Source organism: Passer domesticus, chromosome 10, assembly GCF_036417665.1.
Source record: "Passer domesticus isolate bPasDom1 chromosome 10, bPasDom1.hap1, whole genome shotgun sequence".
NCBI classification, from domain to species: Eukaryota; Metazoa; Chordata; class Aves; order Passeriformes; family Passeridae; genus Passer; species Passer domesticus.
In genome coordinates this window covers 33637667-33660398 of record NC_087483.1, presented here as the reverse complement: position 1 = coordinate 33660398, position 22732 = coordinate 33637667, and the positions used below count along the sequence as shown (strand labels likewise).

General features: G+C 40.6%; 1 protein-coding gene across 10 annotated transcripts in view; it reads right to left on the bottom strand.

Moving 5' to 3' along the window:
* The window catches only part of KALRN (kalirin RhoGEF kinase), a 473084-nt gene that overhangs the window by 262312 nt on the left and 188040 nt on the right, over positions 1-22732 (bottom strand). For all 10 annotated transcript variants that reach the window (XR_010369452.1, XM_064435043.1, XM_064435045.1 and 7 more), the window contains 2 exons: positions 17641-17833; positions 13591-14103 (listed from right to left, as the gene is read on the bottom strand). Coding sequence is in view for 9 of the 10 variants with exons in the window: in XM_064435043.1 (XP_064291113.1) it covers positions 13591-14103; positions 17641-17833 (706 nt within the window). In the remaining variant the exon portion in view is untranslated. The remainder of the gene's footprint in view (positions 1-13590; positions 14104-17640; positions 17834-22732) is intronic.

The window sequence follows — 22732 nt, the reverse complement described above, 5'->3', positions numbered from 1 at the left end:
TCTACCTGGAATACAGAAAAATCCCTCCAGCCAAGCCTCTGAGCCAAATTCAGCACAACAGAGGACTGATGCTGGCTGTCCAGGCAAGCTGATCCCAAAGGGATAAGGAGCCAGAAATAAAGACTCAGCCGATAGAACAGGAGGCTCATTAAGCAGAGCCTCTCCCACTGCCCCTGATATTCACAACTGACAGCAACCAGATTTAAGCAAGAGGACATTGCACAAGTTCTGGTGACAAGTGCAAGCTTAAGCTCATCCAGAAGGCCAGGATCAGGCCTGATGAGGATAACCAGGCTCAGATGCAGCCCCAGATCCACAGCAATGAGGGAGGTCCCCGGTCACGCCACAAAATGAGTTGATGGATCAGTGTCTGGCTCGGCAGGGCCTGTGGCCAGGCAGAGCAGGGCTGTGGCAAAGCTGGCAGTGAGGTTGGTCATTAATGTCCAGCAATGCCCACAGGGCCCTTACAGTGGGCTGGGCACCTCCACAGGCACCAGGAAAATGGCTGTTCTCAGGTAGGAGGATATTAGCTCCAGAATAAATTTTGGACTTAAAGAAAACTTTGATAGCACATCTAATTTTTTTTTCACAAATCAACAAATTTTATGAAAATTGTTTCAATTTAAAAAAAAAAAAAACCCTCCAATCTGCTGTAATTCCTGCAGCCACTTTATAAATACAGCCTCAATTAAATCAAAGCATTTGTAGCTTTAAAATAGAACTCTGCATACATCTAAATGCTTTGCTAAGCCAGGGCCTAAATACAATGTTATGTTTGTTTTTGTGTTTGTCTCGTGTTTACAGATGGTGATGGACAAGCCAATACTTCTGCCAGATCTTTCGCTTTCACATGTGTTCTGTGCAGTCCACGGCCAGGATAAATTGGTGTCGTTCCAACGAGGCCAATTTACACCAGCTGAAGATTCAGACCCACAGCTGTATTTGTGTAAACCTCAATGCTGCATGAACACAGTTTTTCCATTATGAATATCTGTGTATATGATTCATAGAGTACAGTAAGTAAGGCCACAGCACATTAAATTATTCCAGACAATGGGCCCAACTGTCAACCCACTAGAAAATTAGCGAGATGTGTGACGTGACAAATAGCTTTGTATTTATAGCAGAGCACCACTTCCAACATACTCACACTGGATGTTCCCACTAAATGCCAGAGTAAGAGATCTGTGTATTTTTTTCCTGACACATATCAAGCCACAGTCATGTACAAAGTAAGGCATGATTCCTATAATGTTGAATAGAGAAGTAGGAGTTTTATTGCTGAAGGTGGGAGAAAATTACAGATCCTGAACACATAAATACAACTAATGACATATGGGCGTCTTTTATACATCTGCATTGTTTGCTTGCTTTTTGAAATATTGCAACTTTCCAGCACACTTAGTAACATTAAACAGTCAGGCATTCCTGGAAAGGATTTTCTGTTCCTTAAAATGGAAATGACCTTTTCTGGGCACAGATCATCTACAGAGAACTGCTTGATGTCTAGGTGGAAATTAATTCATTGGTTGGATAGGAAATGTAATACTAAAAGATATAAGCAAAAAATAGCCACATGAATGGAAAACTGTAAATTATGAAAATTTCCCCCCGAAATGTGGATCTTCCTCTCAGTTTTCAGAAGAAATTTTCATTCAGTTGAAAATGCTGTAGAGTTTGGTGACTTTGTTATAGACCCTGGTTCTATTTCTGGCTGAATGTGTAACATTCCTTTGACTCCAAATAGTTTCCACTAAGAACAAAACAGCCAGACAGATGTTTGCTGGCTTGTACCAGAATCGTGGCATTTCCCCTACCAAACCCACGTGTGTCTGAGGCCCAGAGATGCAGCTGGGTGTAACCACAGCTTTAAACTCCTGACTGCCCCCATGGCAGTATCCCTGGATCTCACAAGGTGGCCTTCAGGGGGTCCTGAGCTGCCACCACCCACTTCCTACAGATTTGACGCCAGAGGAGGCCCTATCAGGGAAAGCCACCACATGCCAGTGCCTGACCATGCTGCCAGAGCATCCATCAGACAGAGAACACCTGGACAAAAGGTGTCAGCAAAAGAAAATGAGGGTTCCTGAGGGACACTGTGGGGTGCTGAGGAACACTGTGCTGGAGACACACTGTGGGGTCACACCTCAGGGATGAATGGCCCATGTCAGAGCAGGAACTCTAAGGAACAACAGCAGAAAAAAATTAAGAATCAGAGAATACCTTTAATAGCAGCAAAAATAAACTCATGTGAATATTATCCCTGACATGCCCCACTGCCCACCTGCCCACCAAAAAAGACTTTTGATGGACTGGGTATAAACCGAGACAAAAATGAGGGAAATTTAAGCTGGTGAAAAATAGGTGTTTATGGCAGTGTGTCCTGCTTTTTCCTTTCAACACCCAAATCAAGATCAGAAGTTTGTGTTCATAAGCTTTAAACTGAACAAAATTCCTCAGTTCAAGACTGTCTTGTCTGTGACACCTCTTCAGCACCTGTGCAGGCATCCAGGACTGGTGCCAAATAATACAGAGGGATCTTGCAAGACATGAGGGTTCAAGAAAATATTTCTGAATTACGTTCTCTGTAATGTGCATGATTTGTAAGAAGAAAAGTCAGAGTCACCTGGTTTAAAATGACACTGATACTTCTGGAAGCTATCCACAGACCACGCTCCTGGTTTTTCCTCTTCAACCCTCACCAGCTCCAGAGAAGACAACCTCTCAGCTGTACACCTACATTTATCTGCTCTCTATAAATAGATATGAAGGGTAATTTAAGACACACTTTTAAGATCCCAAGCTCTGCCAAGTGTGGGCCATTGAAAGCCTTTCAGCCAGGCCAGGAAGACATTAATTTAGAAATAATCACATGGCAACATCTGAAAGATGCTGCACAATAAGTCTGTGAACCTCATGTACAGCTTAATTACATTATTTCCTGACAGCTAGTCTCTTGCCACCTAACCTTTTTGAGGATCAAAGCAATAAATTTTAAAAAAACCCCAGCTTTCTCATCTTTTTCTAGATGTGTGGGCTTTGATACCCTCTAGAGCATTTGGGTCTTCTCATCTTCATTAGCTAAAGCAGAACTTCATGGTTAAAACATGCTATAATCATCCTTAAAAATGAGTTTTAAGTCTGTGTTCAGGTGCCCAAACTAATTTTTGTGCCATACTGATCAGGGGAGCATTCCTGTGCCTCCCAGCAGTGCCAAGTCGGAGATGCTGAAACAGTCTCAAAACGCTCCCTATCAAAATTGGCAAGCGAAAGAAGGAGGAAATTTCTGCAAATGCAAAAATATTCCATCAGAACATACTGCCTTCAATTATTTTTGGACCCATTCTAATGTTCAAGGAGGAAGCAGGAGGAATAGTAACTGCGTATGCCGTGTCGGCAGCAGGAAACTACAAATAGCAGAGCACACCATGTTCCAGCTCCAGCCGCAGTGGCTGCAGAGCCGCTTCCTCACGGGCAGGGGTGCACGGGCAGCGAGGCTGCTGGAGCCTGGAAACAGAGCAGGAACTACACCATGGCTCAAGCAGAGCTGGCTGTGCCCCTTGCACTGAGAGGTCACAAGTTGTGCTGGATGCTCCAGTGTCAGTGGGACAGGGCGGCCCCAGATGATGGAACTGTGCTACAGGGCACGCTCAGCGTGAAGGAAACGCGCAACTCTTCCTCACCCCGAGCTGCAGCGGAGTGAGGCATTGTTAGTGATTTTACATTCCCAGCAAAAAGATCAGGTTCAACTCCAGTGGAGGCAACATGTTTATCTGCCAATAAAAGAAAAAAAACCAAAAAACCCACCGGATCTGGCAGTACAGGGCAGAATGAATTAATAGAGAAAGAAGGAAAGCACTGAGATGTTTATTTTACACATCACATCGGGACTCCCACTGCAGGACAGGCTTCCTGTGCGACAGGAGGCAAGGCAGTTAACCCCTGCGGTTTTGAATTCCCAATTTTTACCTTTGAACTATACATCCTTTGCACTTAATTTTGCTGCCCCAGTGCCAATCCAGCTCAACAGAAATCAGTGTGTGGCAGATGATTGCCCTTCCTGATGGACAGCTATCCACATCTGAAAAATTAGTATAAATGTCTTCAGAAGATTCTTGTGTTCTTTGCTTCTGGAGTCTGAACTTGGGTCATGGAAGTGTTAAGGGAGGATGTTTGTACCCTCAGAGTTGTTGAACCAGCAGCAGACTTATTGCAGGAGAAATAGAAATGTCAATAGGAGGCTACAAAAGCATCCTGCCCCTTTGCCACAGAGTGATGGTTGCAGCAATGGAAGGTGACATTCACCACGAGAATCACAGCCACAAGGAAGACAATTTCTGATATATATATGTATATTTACCCTGATCCCTGTATTGCTCTGCTCAGCAGGCAAGGCAATTCCACACTTCCTTAAACCAGATGGCAAAATGGGGCTTGTAGCTGCTTTCAGTTAGAGCAGCACAGAGCAGTTGGTGTGTACTTGTGAATTTGTCCTGTGGTTTTTAGCTTTGTCCCCAAGTTTTCTACTGATGGATGGAAAGGCAGAAATGCAAACGTTCACAATGCTATTGGCACACAAGGGAAGACCCCCCCTGGTCTTGACTGATAAATAGGTAAGTAGCAGGATAAAAGCCTGACACGGTGGAGAAGCTGCAAGCTCCTTTGGAGCATCACTAATAATGAAGACTCTTTTCCTTTAGCAGTCCAATTAGCAGAAATAAGCTCTGTTTGTGCTTTGAGGAAAGTTAAAGACATCTATAATGATCTCCTGATCTTGCAAAAATCTAGTTGGTTTTTTTTTCCTACCAGTACCAAAGACAGGATCTTATTAAGTGTGACCAGCAGTGGTCAAAGTAATGAACACTTCCCACAGAGCCCACCACGACTACTTCCCGCTCCGACAACTCTTCACTTTAGATTGGGAGCAACAAATTGTGGATGGCATTAGCAACCTGTCAGAAGGCGACTTCCGATAAAAGCGAGCAGATGTCAGCTCGCTACATCTTTAATTCAGAACTGCAGCCTGCAAAGACAGCAAGTGCCAGCATGCAGGTTCTGAACTGAGACATGCAGGCTAGGCAGGATTCATCCTTCTGTTAAAGATGAAGGGGTTTGCAAGGAATTTATTGTTATAGATGCTGAAGATTTGCCCCCACAGTTCACCAATGATTCTTTGGTGCCCTTGACTAGGTGATGGAAATGGCAGATTTGACACAGTTTAGCTGCCACTCTCAGAGCCTTCCAAAAGGGAAGGTGCAGATTCCACTATGAAATCTCTTTAGCACATGACATCTACACTCACAGCATCACAACGAGCTGTCAACACAATGCTCTGTGCACAACCACCCCTTGTTATAATGCTTTTTCTGCTTCTAGGCAAACTTTGTTCTTTTGTTTGTTTAAAAAACAAAATAATTCTGAGACCAGGTAAACCCAAATAATATGGGAACTCCATTAACCTGTTATGCCACCACTGAGATTCCAAAAAATATCAGTAAAGGCACATTCAGAACATTGTACTGTTTATCCAGCTGCATTAGAATACCTCATAGTGGCTTACCTATGACAGCGAGTACTGATGGGCTTCAAGACAAAGCAAAAGCAGTACTCAGTAGCAAAAATCCAATTATTTTAAAATGCTACAGAAAAAAAAAACAACCCATGATAAAGAACACATTTGACTAAACACTGAAAGTTAATTAAAACCTGCTACAATAGAGTTATTGCTACATGCTTTCAATTCTCACCTGTTTATTAGAGTTTCCTTTGTTCTGGGAAGTGTGAAGTAATTAAATACAAGTGACTAGAGCTGGCATAGGTTCATCTGGGGAAATACACAGATTTTTAAGAATAGATGAACAGTTTCTCCCTTTGATATGAACTTCCTGGGCTGGTCCTTTGTCTGTCCTTGATTGATGCTATCAGAAGAGTTATTGCTCGAAACAGCTTAAGTGAAGCAGAATATTCCCAGTATATGCCAAAGCAACCCAAATCCTCTGTGGATATGCATTCGTGTTCCATAGGAATGTTTTCATAACCTTACATCTCCAAGGGCCATTCTAAATTGAGAATCAGCATTTCTTTTTGGAAACTACCAATATCCCAGTCAGATCCAGGACCTCACTGTGCTAGATGTCAAACAAACACACACTCAGCTATTTATTGTTTATTGTTTATGCACCAGCTCAGGCTCAATTCAAGCCTCCTTTCCGTATCACCTATATAATCATCTTTCCAACATTTTATGATCTGATACTGTAAGATAGTGTCTGCCAATCCAACAATTTAGGGACCTATCTGCACTTATTTTCTGTCTTCTGGCTGTATGAGAAATGATGTGTCAGGGCAAACACTTCATGTTGAACATGGGGCCTGCCCTTTGCTGTTTTAGTTTCAGAGTGGGCTTAAGAACAAATCATGGGATGACATGATGACCTTCTAATCACATGGCAGCTTATTTTGGCCGATAGCTGACTTTCCTTCTCAACACTGCCATCCCAAGCTTGATTCTATGAACAGTTGTCTAGTGAGAATCTCTATAGCAAAAAAAAAAGCACCATATGCTAAGGGAAACTTCAGATTATAAAATAAAGCATTTGTCATTGGCAGCATGGGAAAGAAGATGCCAGATTTGGAAACAATGTTTCAGGAGAGAACAGACACTGCGTGCTCTATTCAAGAGTCCATTGCATGAAAAAAGACAAATATGTTAAGGCAACTTAAAGTACTTTGACTAAATTCAAAGACTCTTGAGTAATGTCTAGTCCAGATCCGTAAATGTAGAGATCTATATATTTATTCTATATAATAAAAATAAGAACCACTTTAGTCAGGAATTGATTTCAAAGCTCGTTCTTTACATATCAGGACTATTGCAAGCCCTGGCAAATGTTGCAGATGTGAACTAACATAACTGGAATCCTGGGATGGGGACACCAGCATGCACAGATGGAGACGTGGTCTCCTTACCATAAGTGGGTGGCCACAGCTGCCCCTGCCACCAGCAGGGCTGGAGCCTGTACCTGGTACCAGGGAATGCCACACTGCTCCAGCTCACACAGTGCTGTCACTGGCAGCTCTGATGGAGACCTCGAGTCCCTCACAGATTTCAATAGCAGCTGAAACTCTCTGCTTTACAAGACCAGGCTGTCTGTCTTTCTAGCAGACATCTCAGGGAGACCTTGAACATCAAAATGCAACTAGATCAGGGCTACAGCTAAAACTAATCTGAAACTGAGTTGTTTCACTTGAAGGGAGAAGCAGTTGCTTTGGGCTGAGAGGGGTAGGTACCACCAACAACTTGGTGCTCTGAGAACTCTTTTTCTGGAATTATGGGTAAGGGATTTCATTTTTGCTTAGCAGTAATTTCTTGATCACTCGTCTTATAAAGTTCTCTGCAAACACATGGATGCTCTAAAACATGACAGCCAGTATTCCCAGGCAGTATCTGTACCCCAAGGCCCTATCCTTTCTCTGCAAAGACATTTGAAATAGGCTAAGAATGATGGAAACATGCTTAAATGAGTCTCACTTAGATCCTCAGTCAAATACCTCTGCAGAAGACACTAAGCTTATTGAATCCTTTCATGGCAGAAGTCTTATGGAGCTTACCTCGGGTCTAACAACATCCCCCGTGTTCAGAATCTCCAGGAAAGCTCCTTATTGCAATGCTCACTCACTGTGCTGTTCTGATATTCATGGGGTAAGTACTTAGATGGAAAATCCAGAGCATGCTGAGTTCTGCACACCAATTCAGTGTTCACGTAACTTAAATGAAATCTAAATCCTATACAAAAATCCATGTCTAATCCATTATTATTATGCCTGTATGATTATTACTGTTAACTGCTAAATACTATTCATTCAGTAACAAATCCCTTCATAGTCAAAGAGCACATGGGGCATATGTACTTCAGATGTGCTCTCATTATTAATCTTGACTGTGGTTCTGTCCCCTCTTAATGTGCTTCCTGCCTCCTCACCAGTCCTAATCAACCACCTCCCCAGAACTCCTTCATTTTTTATTCATTTCACATATGAAAGGTCCCTCTGTCACCTTCTCAGAACTCTCCTCACTGGCTTCCCATTCTCACTCCCTGGGACACATCCCTCTCACAGTAATTGTAAGCCAATAATTCACATGAAATCTTTGAGGTGATTGTATATATGGCACATAGCACAGATCAAAGAAACAAAGTGCTTCCAGCAGTGAAATAAGAGAGGGGAAATGGCCCTTCACTAAGTGGATTTTATCTCAGTCAGAGGAGCCCGTCCCAGGTGCTGTGCCTGGTGGAATTATGCAAGTCCTTAAGGGTTAATATGACATGTTGCAAAATGGAAAACACTATAAATTTGCTTTATGCATCACTTCAAGGGTCTTTTGACACTGCTAAAAGAAGAAAACTTAGAGGTGACGTGGAATGTAAAAGGAAGCAAACTTGGTTTTTAATCTTTCTTATACTGCTTTTCCAGAAAGTCAGCTAGGACCCATTTCTAGGAATTGCTTCCCTTGACTAAAAGGGCAGCTACAATTGCTCTACTTAATGGACTGTAATAAAATAAACTGCCTCCTATTAGCAAGAAGGATCATATCATCAGTTTTGTAATGCATTTTATTACAGAACATATAGCATCAGAATTTTCAGATGCAATGCGGGGAAGTAATGTACAAAAGAGTTAAAGTGGGTGTCACATAATCACAAATGTACTGATAGTTTCCTTTCTCTCAAACATCAAGATATCAATGTTTCCTTCTTTAAAGCCATCTTTTCCCACCTAAACCACAGCATGAATTTCCACATTTTGTATTCTATTATCCACCAAAGCCATTTTGCACCTTTTTAGACAGAGTAGCTTGCAGAACATTCCTTCCTTCTGAGGAACATGAACCCTTGGCAGGTGTAACACTCCAAAACCAGTATAAGCATGACTCAAACACTTGAATTATATGTTTTTGGATATTCCTGACTTTGCTGTTGAGCTAGAGCTTCTCTCTATTTTTCTAGACTAACTCTGCCTGGTGTTAAGTGACGTTCTAAATTAGGAACTCCTAAATTTCATCTGGCACTTCAGAATGAGTATACCTTTAGTTAATGGGTATTATGTGCTGCTGACAATTAATAGGAGTCTTTCCAATTCTTTCATTGGGAATTGCAACTGTACACTGGACAGGACTCAAGTACAACTGACATATCTGTGATTTTCTTCCTTGAGAAACCAAATGTCACATTATTTATTTCATGCCATGGGGCCTGAGTTTAATAGCACCTACTCTATAGAATAATACATCAGTTCCCTTATTCAAGTGGACCTGACTGAGGAAGGGGCCAGAAGTGGGAGGAAGGCAGTGGGAGGAAAGCAGTGTCTGCTCAGTGCCGTGGTCTCACTGCCCACACTTGCACAGGGAGCAGGATGCAGGAGAACTGCTGCAACTGTTACTGCACCCTATTCCTCTTAACCATTTGCTTACACACTCCTCCAAACCTGCTCCGATCTATGAATTTGGCATTGTTAACCACATTCCCATCACTCTCGCACTCAGTGAACTCTTTCTGTTGTTCCAGGCTGGTCACAGCACCTGGGAAATGGGAGCTAGAGCTGCTGTGGAGTAGGAGCTGTAAGTTATCCATGCTTTCCACTCCCTGTCCCTGCACACACCTGCAGAGCAGCAGCACCAGGGCAGCCCCAGCAGCCGGCACAGCTTCCCATCACCTGCTCCACAGGGAAAATCACGGCAGAGCTGTGTTTTTCAAAGGGAAGCCTTGGTTTACACGGGGCTGATGGTTTTAACCGTAAGCCTGCTACTTCACTGCTCCTTGAAGACTAGATGTGGCCTGTGGTTTGCCACTAGACTTTCTACAAAGCCAGCCTGATCCAAATAAAATGTTTCTCCCACCGCAAGCTTCCAATGAAATTCACTCATGGCATTTTCTAACTCCTTCTTTTGGAGTTCTCCTTTGTGTAGTGGACTGCGTGGGAAGTCAGGAAGCAGAAGGGGAGGTGAGGACAGAGAGAACACTCCAAGCCCCCTCTGCCTCCCGTTGGGGCTGACCCCACAGTGTTCCATGCTCTGCTGTGAGCAGCTTACAGTGCAGACCCTCAGCTCAGTCCAGCTGGTGACTGTATTGTTTATACTTGACATGGACAACGCTGATTACATCATGATAGATGGCTTTCATTCACATCCATGTTGGGGTAGTAAAATTGGTGTGGAACCAACACAAAATGATGTGGAAATTCCTACAAAAGTCAAATTGGGTGCCAGTTACAAATGATTTCCAGAAAAGCTGGAAAGTACAGAGTGCAAGTATAATTTTTTGTCTTTTTTTGGTATTTATTCAAGTGTAAAACATGTGGACTCTTGCCTGAATTCTTCTCCCTGTCCAGATTTCCACCAAGCAATTATCATTTCTCAGATAGTTCTAATACTTGGATCTACGCTGATTGTGGGGTTTTTGTTTCAAACAATATTCAATTTAGACTGGAACGCATTTTTTAATGTTACTGGTGACTAAAAATATTTTCCCTGTTACCCAGTAAAACACATTGAAGCCTCAGTTCTAGTTTCAAAATTATATATATCTGTACATACGTATTTCTCCATTAGCTGGCGAGGAATAAATTTGTTGAACAGTGAGGGTCAGGGCTTTGCCAGCAGCTGAAATGTGTTATTTATCAGCAGATCATTACAGTCAGCACTGCACAGCATGTGAACTTCCTCACACCCCTCTGCCAAAGCTCCCCACATGGCTGACCTGCCTGCTGACTTGAGCTTCAAGGAGCTTCCAGTCTCCATCTGGAGATTCAATCTCACTGCACTGCTTGTGCCTATGTGATAGCCCCACTTCTCCTTTCCCTTGGCCCCAGAACAGGAAAGTAAAACCCTAAAGGCCTGAATGGGGACAAAGTTTCTCTACAGAAAGCCCTGCTCTCTGTCACTGATTTGAGTGGGAGAAGCCCAGGCTGTGACTGCCACCCCCTCTGTTTATTTTGGCAATAATATGAGTAGTTCAGCACACAAATATACAGACTTCTGTAAGTTGTAATGCCTGTAATTTAAATATTTTTTGTGTCCAGGCAGTGTCTGCCATAAATGTTCCAGTACAGGGGGATCTCTGGAAGGAAGAAAAGTGAATTGATTTTCTTTTAAAATCTGGGGTACTGAAATACCAAAGGGTTCAAAATTTACCCTTCCTTAAAATAGTGTGTGTTTTAGTCCTTGTGTCCCTTTTTTTCTCCCTATCCCATTTTTAAGAACTTTTCAGGCAATGAGGACACTTGACATTTTTGAAATCAGAGATGTCCAGAAAATGAAAGTCCTTGTCCATTTTTTTCTTATTTAGAACAAGTTTCCTGAAATATCATCCAATGAATATAAAGAGATATTTTAAAAGACCCTGAAACCTTGTTTATGTTCAGAATTTTATCTTGGAGTTTGAGCTTTCACAGGCTATTAGAGTTATCATTTGATTAGAACTAAATTACATGTCCAGGTTATACAAAAAGCTGTGTCTGTCTCCAGGAGATGAAGAGTAACTGGGCTCTGCTACCATACCTGAGTAGAATGCAACTGAGAAAATGAAGGTACCAGAAAACTCTAAGATTCAATACACAGACACATTGGTGGCTATTTCTACAGTGGAGACAGCACTCAGGCTGGATTTAGCTCTGGACATTTTATGAAAAAGTACTTTCCAGTCTGAGGTGGTCAGACTACTTCAGAGACCTGAGAAAGGCAGCTACAGAGGAAAAGCACATCAATGTTTTACATCAGTCTACATGTGTGACATGTGATGTTACAGGGTCTGAAACCCTTCCGGGAAGAATTTTAGGGACTCACAAACTGAGAAGATTAAAAGCACAGATTTGGGAATATAAAACAAGAAAATATGTTATATTCCTTGGGAAAATGTAGAAGTCAAGAAAAGGCAAGCAGAGCCTAAGCAGGGAGACGCTGAGTGTGTTAGTTAATGTGAGGCAGAAAAAGAAGAGCAGAATCCTGGTTTTGTCAAACTGGAATTGCTCAAGACAGCCAGTGTTACAAAGGCAGAAATCACATTCTCACTGCTTCTTCCTTCATCTCAAAAGTTTCATGTATTTTCTGACTTGCCTAGACCTTACACATATCAATCTCAGAATAACACATGCAAAGAGCTTTGCTGTCACATTGCCTGGACTTGTATCACACCATCCTTTCATGCCAGTGCAGAAAGTAAACTCCCTGGAGACCTCCTTCAATGCCACAGAACAGTGCTTGGCAACAAGGACTTCTCAAACACTGACTTGATCTGAGAGCCTTTCAGCTTCTAACAGTATTAATTATAATAACTTCCTAAATACCAATAATTCACTAATAATATTATTGAATATTAAGAATAATAAATTATAAAATTATATTAATAAGCAGTGGTCATCTGAATAATCCCAAAGAAATTGAAAATCCACAGTGATGTACTGACTGAAGTACAGCCACTACTGGGAAGGACACAAGCAAGTGCCCTCTTATAGCATATGACACAGAAGGAACAGGGAGAATGGTACTGTTGTAGCATTTGGAATTAAAACTCTGCTCTTATGCATCCTTGAGTGGTTCCGCAGTGACTCTTATTTTAGAGGGACTCATCTGAATTCAAGGTTTTCCCAACAGGAGGATTGATTATACAATGATGGAGCTTTTTCAGTCCTAGCAAGTCTTAGAAATATTTAGCAAATGCACTGAAAACCAATGTCAAGTATCTTGTTCTGCACTACTGAAGATTAAGTTTGTTTCAGCAATGTGCTTCTCAGTGATGTTTGAAAATAACACTAACTAGTAGCTGATTAAAAAAAATCATCCTCATGAGATCCCCTTACGCATGAGTCTGCTTTTCTTCTGCAATCCCTCCTGGGTCTGTCCAGGCAGACACATTAGTGAAACAACTGGATAATACATTAAGTAGAGGAGACTCAGAGACTGGTCATTTTGATGGATATACAGACTAGATAGACACAAGTCTGAGAGCTCAGGATCCTCCACAGAGAATACCCCACCTCTGTGGCCTGGAATTTTAAATGTACCAACAAAGACCTCGCACAAAATCACCTAACAAGGTGCCAAGCACTTCTGCATTAAGAAAGTCAAGGCTTCAGTGCCACACAGTTTTCTAAAGTAAATTCCCTGAAACCCATACTTGAAATTTCCCATAGACTCCAAGAAGTGCAAACAATAATAACAGTGACTCAAACCTGAAAAACATTCTTCTTTCAGTGCTGTGATAAGTAGATAAATATATTCATAAGCTTACTAAGAGAAGCTTGAAAAAAAAAGCCAGGTTCTTATGCAAACGTCTACCAAATCTACTCATTATGTGACAGAAAATCAGATTAACTTTCACCAAAAGGAACACAGAAAAATTACTCTTGGATATTACTATGCCTTCTACATCCAGCAGTTAGCTGGGTGAATTTGGTTTACGAGTCACATGAAGTGTATCTGCTGGCAACACGAGATTTACACTGGTGATGAACAACTCATGTTACCACTTACAGAAGGAAAATAGTCACCCTTGCAGTAGAGTCTTGTTGAAAGCATGAAAAAAAGGAAGAGATTACCTTCTCTGCATCTTGCTCAAAAAGCCGGAGTTGAAAGCACTGATCCAGTTTCAACTTGCGGACATGCCACATCTGATGCAAGTGTTGCCGGGTAGAATGCAGCTTGTCTAAAAGGCTGGTGATCTTTGGCACAAGACTTTGAAAATCTGCACTTCCAGGAATGCAGTTCCTACCAGAAAAACCATCACTGGATCTTATGCATTGTAATAACCTCTGGCCCTCACGATCCAGTTCTTCCACAGGAGCTTTAATCACTTTTTTCTTAAGCTGTGTGTGCTCATCAATCAGCCGTCTTGAGCCCTCAACATCAACTGGAAACTCCTTCCTAGCCAACATTTCCTGGAGATCCTCCAGCCTTGATAATAAATGGATGGCACTGTTGAAAAACTCTTCCAAGGAGACACGCAGCTCTATCCATTCATCGTGGTTGTAATCCAAGGACCCTTCAAACTCATCTGTCAGTTGAGAAGGATCCACAAGCTTTGCCAGGCCTTCCACAGACACCATACTTGTCTAAGGAAGGGAAAGGGACAGCATTTAAATCAGGGACCATCCAGTCAGAATTAACAGCACAACCCATAAACAACATGGAGCGAGTGTTTTCCTCATCAACACAAATTGAAGGAATGTTGTAAAGGATGTCAAGGACTGTGTTTAATTTTGATACATTAACTGGACAGAAAACTGCTGGTAATGGCATTTATTTATTTATTTTAATAATTATTAAAATTAATATAAATAAAATATTAAATGTATACAATAATTATTAAAATATGTGATATTTACTGGAATAATGCCTATCTTTTTCAGCTGGCCTGCCTATCAAAAACGTGTAGTAAAATTGTTTCTGCCAGAGATTTCCTCAGCCCAGTTGGACACTGAAGACTTCTTACTGCAGCTTTTGGATATCTGGACATGGTTGTTCACTAAATGGGTACATGGCATTGCAGGCACTCTGCTACTTGTGTTACACCCCAGCTAGCAGCTACACAGAAGCAGAAGTGTCAGGTACATGAACTGAAGCAGGTATTGCAAACTGCCTTAACAGCTGGGTTTCTTATTCCAAATTATTCCAGTTGGCTTTTTGCCACTCTTTCATATTAGCAATTTCTAATGTAATTAAGCTAAAAATCAATGTGAAAGTGAAATGTCATTGAAGTATTAACAACTAGAATTTATTGCCAATAGAAAGTACTGCTCACGAATCATACACAATCAATGAGAAATGGTTTTAATTCATTCACACTCAGTAACTGGTGATAGAGAAAAGCACTGGGTGTCTGGAAAGCAGATTACAGTTTAAGGACACGGCAAATGATAGCTTTTCCCATTTGTTTTAGACAAAATACTTTCTGAAATTAGGAGCATAGGATTTCATATGTAACTAGGGATTTTCAGTGCTCTCATGTTAACACCCAAGCTGGCAGCCCTTAAAGGCTTGTCTCTTCATCAGTGACTGCACATCTATCCCCTGAAGATCAGGCCTCTAAAGAATGTCAGAGCTTGTGCTCTTCAGAAATGGAGGCACTCAATAATCACAGCACTCTTATAGAACTCATCTACAAAGAAAAACACCTAAAATCCTGACCATAATCCAAAATTAAATCCAAAATAGTAGGCTAGCCACTGGTTAAAGATTAACAATAGGCTTTTTCTTCCAATTTGTATTCATCCAAAAATATTAGGCATCCTGCAATGTATTAAAATTGAGATTGTTTTGAACTTAAGCTCAAGAGAAAGATTATATTAAAATGTTCTTGCAATATTCCTTGCTTTGAGGAAAAGGGAGGGCAGTGGGAGGAGCAAACAAACTTTGAGAAGGTAAGTGTGTTGCTTCAGAGCATTTTCAAATTTTTATACCCCCTGACCTGGACACTGAGACCTTGAAGATAATTCAGTTTAGAATTTAACTGCCTGTCAGGGAAATACTCCTCTTCATGGCTAACACTTGGGCATCTCCCTGCAGTCTGTCAGGCTAATGGAAACATTGCCCTAAATCACGCAGAGAATTTGACATTAGGAGACAGTAGAAAGGCTTTTTATTCCTCAAATTCAGCAGAAATTTTCTCTATTCAGGTTTGATTTTTTTACATAGTTCTTTAAACTCTAATGAAAACAGTTTTAATAAGGCAGGTAGGTCCTTACTGTTTCCTAGACATTGCTCATCCTTCTTTTTGAAATCAATTTTAAAATTGTTGTCCACTACTTAGCCTCTTTCAGCAGGAGAAAGAAAGTAGTCTTGAAGGCACCTCTGAATTAATGCTAAATAAGCTGCCTGGTCCATTTGTCAAAGTGACAGAAAACTTTGGAATCCACATACATCAAACAAACACTTTTCTTCTCTTCCTGGGTGAAGATCTATGTACATGCTTCACTCTGGACTGTGACACAGAAACACTGTGCCAGAATCTCACTCCCCAAAATCCAGCTCATCAGAGTCTACTAAGGGTCCCACAGTGCTCTGGCACACACATAATGCTTCCATTAAGCTCAAAAGAGAAATCTGGCCTTAAAATAATCCTTTCAATAGAAGTTCCTTGATTGTGGTGTGTATACTGCAGGGTGGACCACAGCTTAGGAAGTCTTTGTTTGAATCTTGGAATTGAAGGACTCAAACCATTCTATGATTCTATGTCTGCAGGTGGTCCAATACACAGTGAAAGCACTGACTCTCCTCCTCCAGCCCAAAAATCTGTGTACCATTGGACACCCATGTGAGCAGCCCTGCAGACAGACTAAGGCTCAAAGGCACTGATAACACACACAAAATGAAAATACCCTTAATGTGTTCCAGCATGTACAACAAACGAATTCAGAGCTTTTTAAACAATACAGACTCAGAGCTGCAAACATGAAGCATAACTTGGTCACAGTTTACTCTTTACTATCATCACAACAATTCCATATAATAAAAATAGATGTCAAGCCTCCAGAAGGTATTTATTAATTTTAAAACCAAACAAATCTTCTAAAAATACATACTTGAACTCTGTTACTTTATCTGTCCTCAAAGGTGCCAAGGAGTGTAAAGACTTATTTAATCAAAGCAAAATTTATGAGTTGATTGCATTTTGTGAAACAGGAGTGAAAATTTACAAGCACATAAAATGTGATAATAATTTAAAATTGTGTCAATGAGTAACACCAATCTAATTCCCCACAGAAATTCAAGGGTCCTTGCAAGAACAGGTTGAAAATAAGGACACATTTATATCACACTGACTTCAACAAAACTTAAATATATACTTAAATACAGTCTTCCACTGCAGTAAACGTTAAGAGCTATAGCCAAATTCTCTTCTGTGTTCCAGAGATGCAAAATCTCTGTGTCTCTCTGAATTACTGGATTGGTAAAACGGCCAACAATGCAAGTGTTTCTCAGTGAATTATTAAAAAATAACACAATGACTAAGTCATGGCATGGCATGATTGATGTATGAGCACTTTATGCACCTGAATTTCAGCTTCTTTTTGGGCAAGAAGCTGAAATTTACAGAAAAAAGAAGTGCTACAGAGTATACAGCTGGTTTGTCTACATCAACAACAAAGTTAGTAAAATTCCTCTTAATTATGTAGTTGTTATGTACTGGTTACTTCTGTTAATGCTGTCCATGAACTGCAAATCTCAATGAAATGAAAGGTGAAAATTTAGCAAATGTCTTTAACCAAAAAAAAGCCATTAGTGCAAGTTGGTTAGAGGTAAACTAACAAACTCATACATTTGCATCTAGAAAACTGCGTCTTTAGCACTTTGACCAATTTGGTGTTGTGGTTTTTGGGTTTATTTTCTATGAGATTCAAAGGAAATACTTAATGCAACATCACCAAAAATAAATACCACAAAAATCCCTCAGAAAAAAATGAATTATGTGAACCTCTGGGATGAAATGCAGAACTCATTTCACCAGAGTGCTCAGCAAACAACCTGATGCCAGGTCATCAGCACACCTGCCCTTGGATGTATTTTTTGCTTTCAATCACAGGGGTTTTTACCTGAAGAAAAGTTCTTATCAGAGATAATGCTTCAATTCATTTGTACACGGCTCTCACCTCAAAGATGAACTTGGAACTGCCGAAGTTTGTTTTCTGCTTCTGCCAAAAATTATCAGGTTTTATAATCAGGGCAACATGAATTTCAGCAGGAAAGGCTTCTTGAAGGGTTTTTAGGAGAGGCTTGATCAAATCCCATTTGGATCCCCGCATATCGATAATAACAGTGAATCCTCGCTTGCAAACATCTTCACTGCAGGAATAAAAGCACATCATGGTAATTAATATTGTGGGCAATTAATGTGGGTAATTAATACAGTGACACTTGGCTTTTGTTGCTGGTGTTTGGTGCTTCAGAGCAAAGCAAGGAATGATTAACATAAAAGACAAGAGATAGTACAGTATAAAGGCTATAAGAAAGGTCATATTAAATTGACTATAATGTAATTTACATGAAATGCAAGTGTCCAGATTACAGTCTAACCTCTAATTTTCTAAACACGTGTAATTCAAATACTCACTAAAAAGCATACATGCTTTCACACAATTGGAAACAGAATTAAATACACCTGTATAGAAGTTCTTTACGTGTACATACAATGGATTCTGCTTTCAACATATTGAACCCAGCCAAAATCAACAAGTCCTGTGCCTTAGCATTACCAGCCACTTTTAGATTTGGGTGCCTTCACTTTTAGAGGCCCCTTTAAAAAGTTTAACTTCCAGAAAAGTGTCATGTCCTGAAAAATGCCTTGCAATTACTCCCTGTCAGGAAAGCCCTTGTGAGTCAGCATATCCACTGTTATCCTTGGGGCCCTTTTCCCTGGGACTGATCTTCCAAATGCTGTGGGACCTTTTTCAATCTGCAGTCAGACTTTGCCCCCAGCCTGTGCTTCTCCCTCTCAGAAGTCCAAGGGCTATGTGGCCTGGTCACTGGCAATGCATGGGGCCCAACAACACCACAGTATTCCCTTGCAAACACATCTCTTCTTTTTCCTCACAAGAAGAGAAAGAATAGAAGTACATGTCAATTCAAGTCAATTCTGTGCAGCTTTCAGCATAACTTTTCAAGGGATATAGTAGCATTAATCCTCAGAAAAAGAAGTATGGGTATAATGTAGAAATTGTAAAACTGTTAAGACTCCAAAGAAATATTCCCAGTGCACAAACACACAGGAGGATTTTCACTGCACTCTACCTCTTTACCATCTTAAAACATTCCTGCTAATAAGATCCATCTCCTACATATTCAACAGAAAACAACTCTGTAAAGCTTATAACTAGGTTTCTGGGCTGGAACAAGGACAGGAATATACTTCAGAGGAGGCACACTGGATTCATGTATGTTGAGAGTTTGCTAACTTGAACATTCTCAACATAGTGCCAGGCAGGAGCACTCAGGGACAACAAGCTTGGTCCTCTGCCTTAACAGTATTGGCACATCCAGAGGACACTGCATACAAGTCAGTGCAAATAAAAGCTAGGGAGACCAGGCACTTCCAAACACTGTCAGGAATACAGACCTTTTTATTCTCCTTTTACCTACTGCTGAAAAGTCAGTCATCTGATCCTTTCATAACTAATGCCAAAAAAAGGCTGTAAAAGAAGCTTTGTTGGGGGTGCTACCACCTCTTGCCTTTTGGAACAAGAGTTGAGACAAGGAAGCAAATCAGAGAGGAATGAATAGAAAGGGTTTGTGTTTTGTGTTATTTTTCCTTTTTTTCTTGCAAAGCTTTAGAGGATCCTTCAGGAACTTCTGCCAAATCACCAATCCCTGTTATTCTGAACACACTTTCCCAAGGATTTCTTCGAACACTTGACAGAGAGATGCAGGAGCCATACAGACACATGGAGAGCCCCAAGAGAGGACAAGTAACAGCTAAGTGCAATCTGTCTTTTCTAACATAAACAAATAAACACACCAACACCATCCATTGCAACCACAGCAAGGCATAGACAGTATTAGCTTCATTCCAGCTCCCCTCACCCCTGCTAACCTGCCAACTTAGCTAATTTGATGTAAACCAGTAAGTTAATACTTACTGATAAAACCTGTTTCAGTAAGCAGAACAGGAATGTCCAAGAAGACTGAAGTCTTTTGTTTATGAACCTGAAGTCTTAGTCACAAACAGATCCAAAATCAAACCCTGCCTCCAGCTGTAAAGGCAGTGTGACACTTTGGCACCCTTGATTATATACTACCATGACTAGAAATTCAGCCTGCATTAAAACAAATATTCCAGGTAGGGAACCAAGAAATGTCAATACGGGCTGGAGTCTGTCTGCTGAAGGTTTACAGCCTCTCCAGGCCTGTGAGGTGCAGAGAAGCAGTGCAGAGAGAAGGCAGTGCTGCCACCCACTCCCATCAGCACATGATGCCTAAGCGTGTGTGTGCAAAAAAAATGCTCCAAAACACCCCAAACTCCTACTGTCCTGGAGACTTCACAGCAGGTTTTCAGTAGAAGAAGAAATGGCAACGATTCTCCAGCTTTTTCTGCTGGACACAGGAGAATGGTCACTGATCCTGAGGACCAGGCTGGGAATGCTTTCTGATTCTTCCCCTGGAACAAGCAGATATTCACTGTGAGCACTATCCACAATCCTTGTAATTAGACCAAATTTCCAACAAGCTTAGTACATTTTCAGTATGAAACTGATGGGAAAGAGGGATGGAAAGGGAGGAAAGGAAGAAGAATAATCACAGAATTCTTACGTTCAAAACACATCAACATGTAACCACTCTTTACACCAATAATACAAAACTCTAAACAATGCTCTTTATACTAAAGACAATTTCCCTACTTCATTCATCACATAGACATGTAAACTCCTGTATAAAATATAAAAGTGCAAAGGTGGATGCTCCTTTTGAACTCTAGTGCAGGAAACATACAAATGGATGATACTTATCATTTTGAGAAAATCTAACTTTATTTCAAGAGTGTTGGTGACATTCTTGCAGAAATAATTCTGCTTAAAATTTTTTTCTTTAATGTGATGCATGGTACTAACCTCTAATGAAATCTGTGGGTCTTTAGTCTCATCTACACAATTTGATTGCCCCAGCACAGTGATAACTCCACATTGCTCTGACTTTTTGCAGAAAATTAGCACCTGATTTCTAAACCAGCTTGTCAAAAGCTATTATTTAACAGTGTTTAAATGGTTGCAAGACAGAAAACTGCCTGCTCATCATTTCTACTTTCAGTTGCAGAGCCTGCTGCAGAGAGGGTGCCTTCGAAAGCACTTATCCTGCACAAACAGGTAGCCAGGCACTAATCAGGTACTAACATCTCAAATAAAGAAGAGTGAGATACGAAAACTATTTAGAGTGTAACCTCTTCAGGACAGGGACCATCTGCCATGCTGTGTTTAAGGAGCCTGCCTTGCTGGAGGTCTTCAGCTACCTATATTCATCTTCAGTCTTCAGCTGCCTGGAATAAATTCCAATAAATTACTTTTCAGGAAACCATAAATGCAAATCCAGGGAATTGAAAATAATGAGTAATAATGGTCTGCAAAACCAAAACTGAACACGGATGTGAAAGCACAAAAGGCTAACATAATTGTGGGGACACCTCACAGGCAATTTATTAAAAAAACCCAATAGCAATATCCAAATATTTCCAGCTATTGACAGCATCCTAACAAAGTTGGCCTAGACATAATGAAGCTCTGATAAACTTTGATGAGGCAATCTTGGACAATCTGTCATCTCTGACAGTCAGTCATTTTTCTTCAGTTACCTCAGCATGGATTGAGGAAATGATGTGAGGTTCCTTTCGAATAGACTAGCCATGCTTATTAACTTTATTGCTTAAAAGCAACAACTCAAACCCTTCCCACTTTAGCAATTGATCGGGAAAAGCATCAGTAGCAATCAAGCTTCCTCCACATTTTCCTAGCAAGACATGGCTTATTCCTGGCTCCCAAGATGATACATCAATACACATATCTATTACGCACAAGTAACCACTTTAGTATGGCAATTAATGTTGATTGTGCTGCTTAATTTTTTCCGGTATTGATATTTGACCAGAAACTGGAAAAAACACTCAAATCAACGTATTTGGACAATCCATCAGCCTTTTGGCTGTGCTCATCTGGACTAAATTTGCAATGGTGAGCAGAAATTATTTGATAGTTGATAAGTCATTTCAGTTGCTCCAGTGCTTTTAAGCAAAGACAAAGACCAGCTTCTAAGTCTAATAAAAATACCCAAGAATGTTTGTGAAAATAATACTTATGATCTGGATTAAAAAAAAAAAAAAGGCACACAATTGAAACTCAGAAGCAGATGTGATAATTTTGTAAAAATAAATGCCTCTATTTTGGTTTTTAGGGTACTTTCATAAGGTTATTTTCTCAAATTTCCTCTTTAATTCAGGCACGCTCTAAATTGTGTTTTCTTTGGCAAGAGCTGGCTTGCTGGGTACCAAATGAATTTAAGGACTTCATGCTTTCTGATTAATCTTTCAGATACCTATTGATTATGTGTATTTTTCACCCTTACGGTTTGGCCCAAGCTTCTGGCATTTGGAAGCTTCAGCACTTGATTAGCTGAAATAACATAATATCTCCATTCCCATTTTGCAGTCATGAGTTAATGATGAAGCAGCACATTTAGCATTCCTGTTGGACCACTAAAAGCCCAGATCTGACATGTCCAGCATCTCATTCTAAATATGATTTGTTAACAGGGAAAGCAAGGTCTCTTTTAAGGCAGGTCAGCATAACCTTGTCAGGAGACACTGTCAGAATAACAAGTAGCTCTTCAGGCATCAATACATAGGAGCAAAATCTGCAGGAAATTAATTATTTTTGAGATCACCCTTCCTTTGATGAATGTGGCTGTAGTCAGCCAATTGGTTCACAAGCTGAGGGTGGAACAGGGGGAGGGAGAGGAGAAAAGCAGGTATGTAAAAGCTTCCAAGCACAAACTGTTATCCCAAAGGCCTCATTTCATACGAGAACTTACTAACTCTGCTGCCTAGCTTCCATATCAAAATGCACCAAGGACCACTTCAGTGATTTATGTGTTAATATTTTTGATTAATTGCAAATTTTTATTCATTTTGTGTGTGGTTTATTTACTCAGCTTGGAAGTAAAAGCAGACAGAGAGGTTTATAATCAGCATCACTTACAGACTTT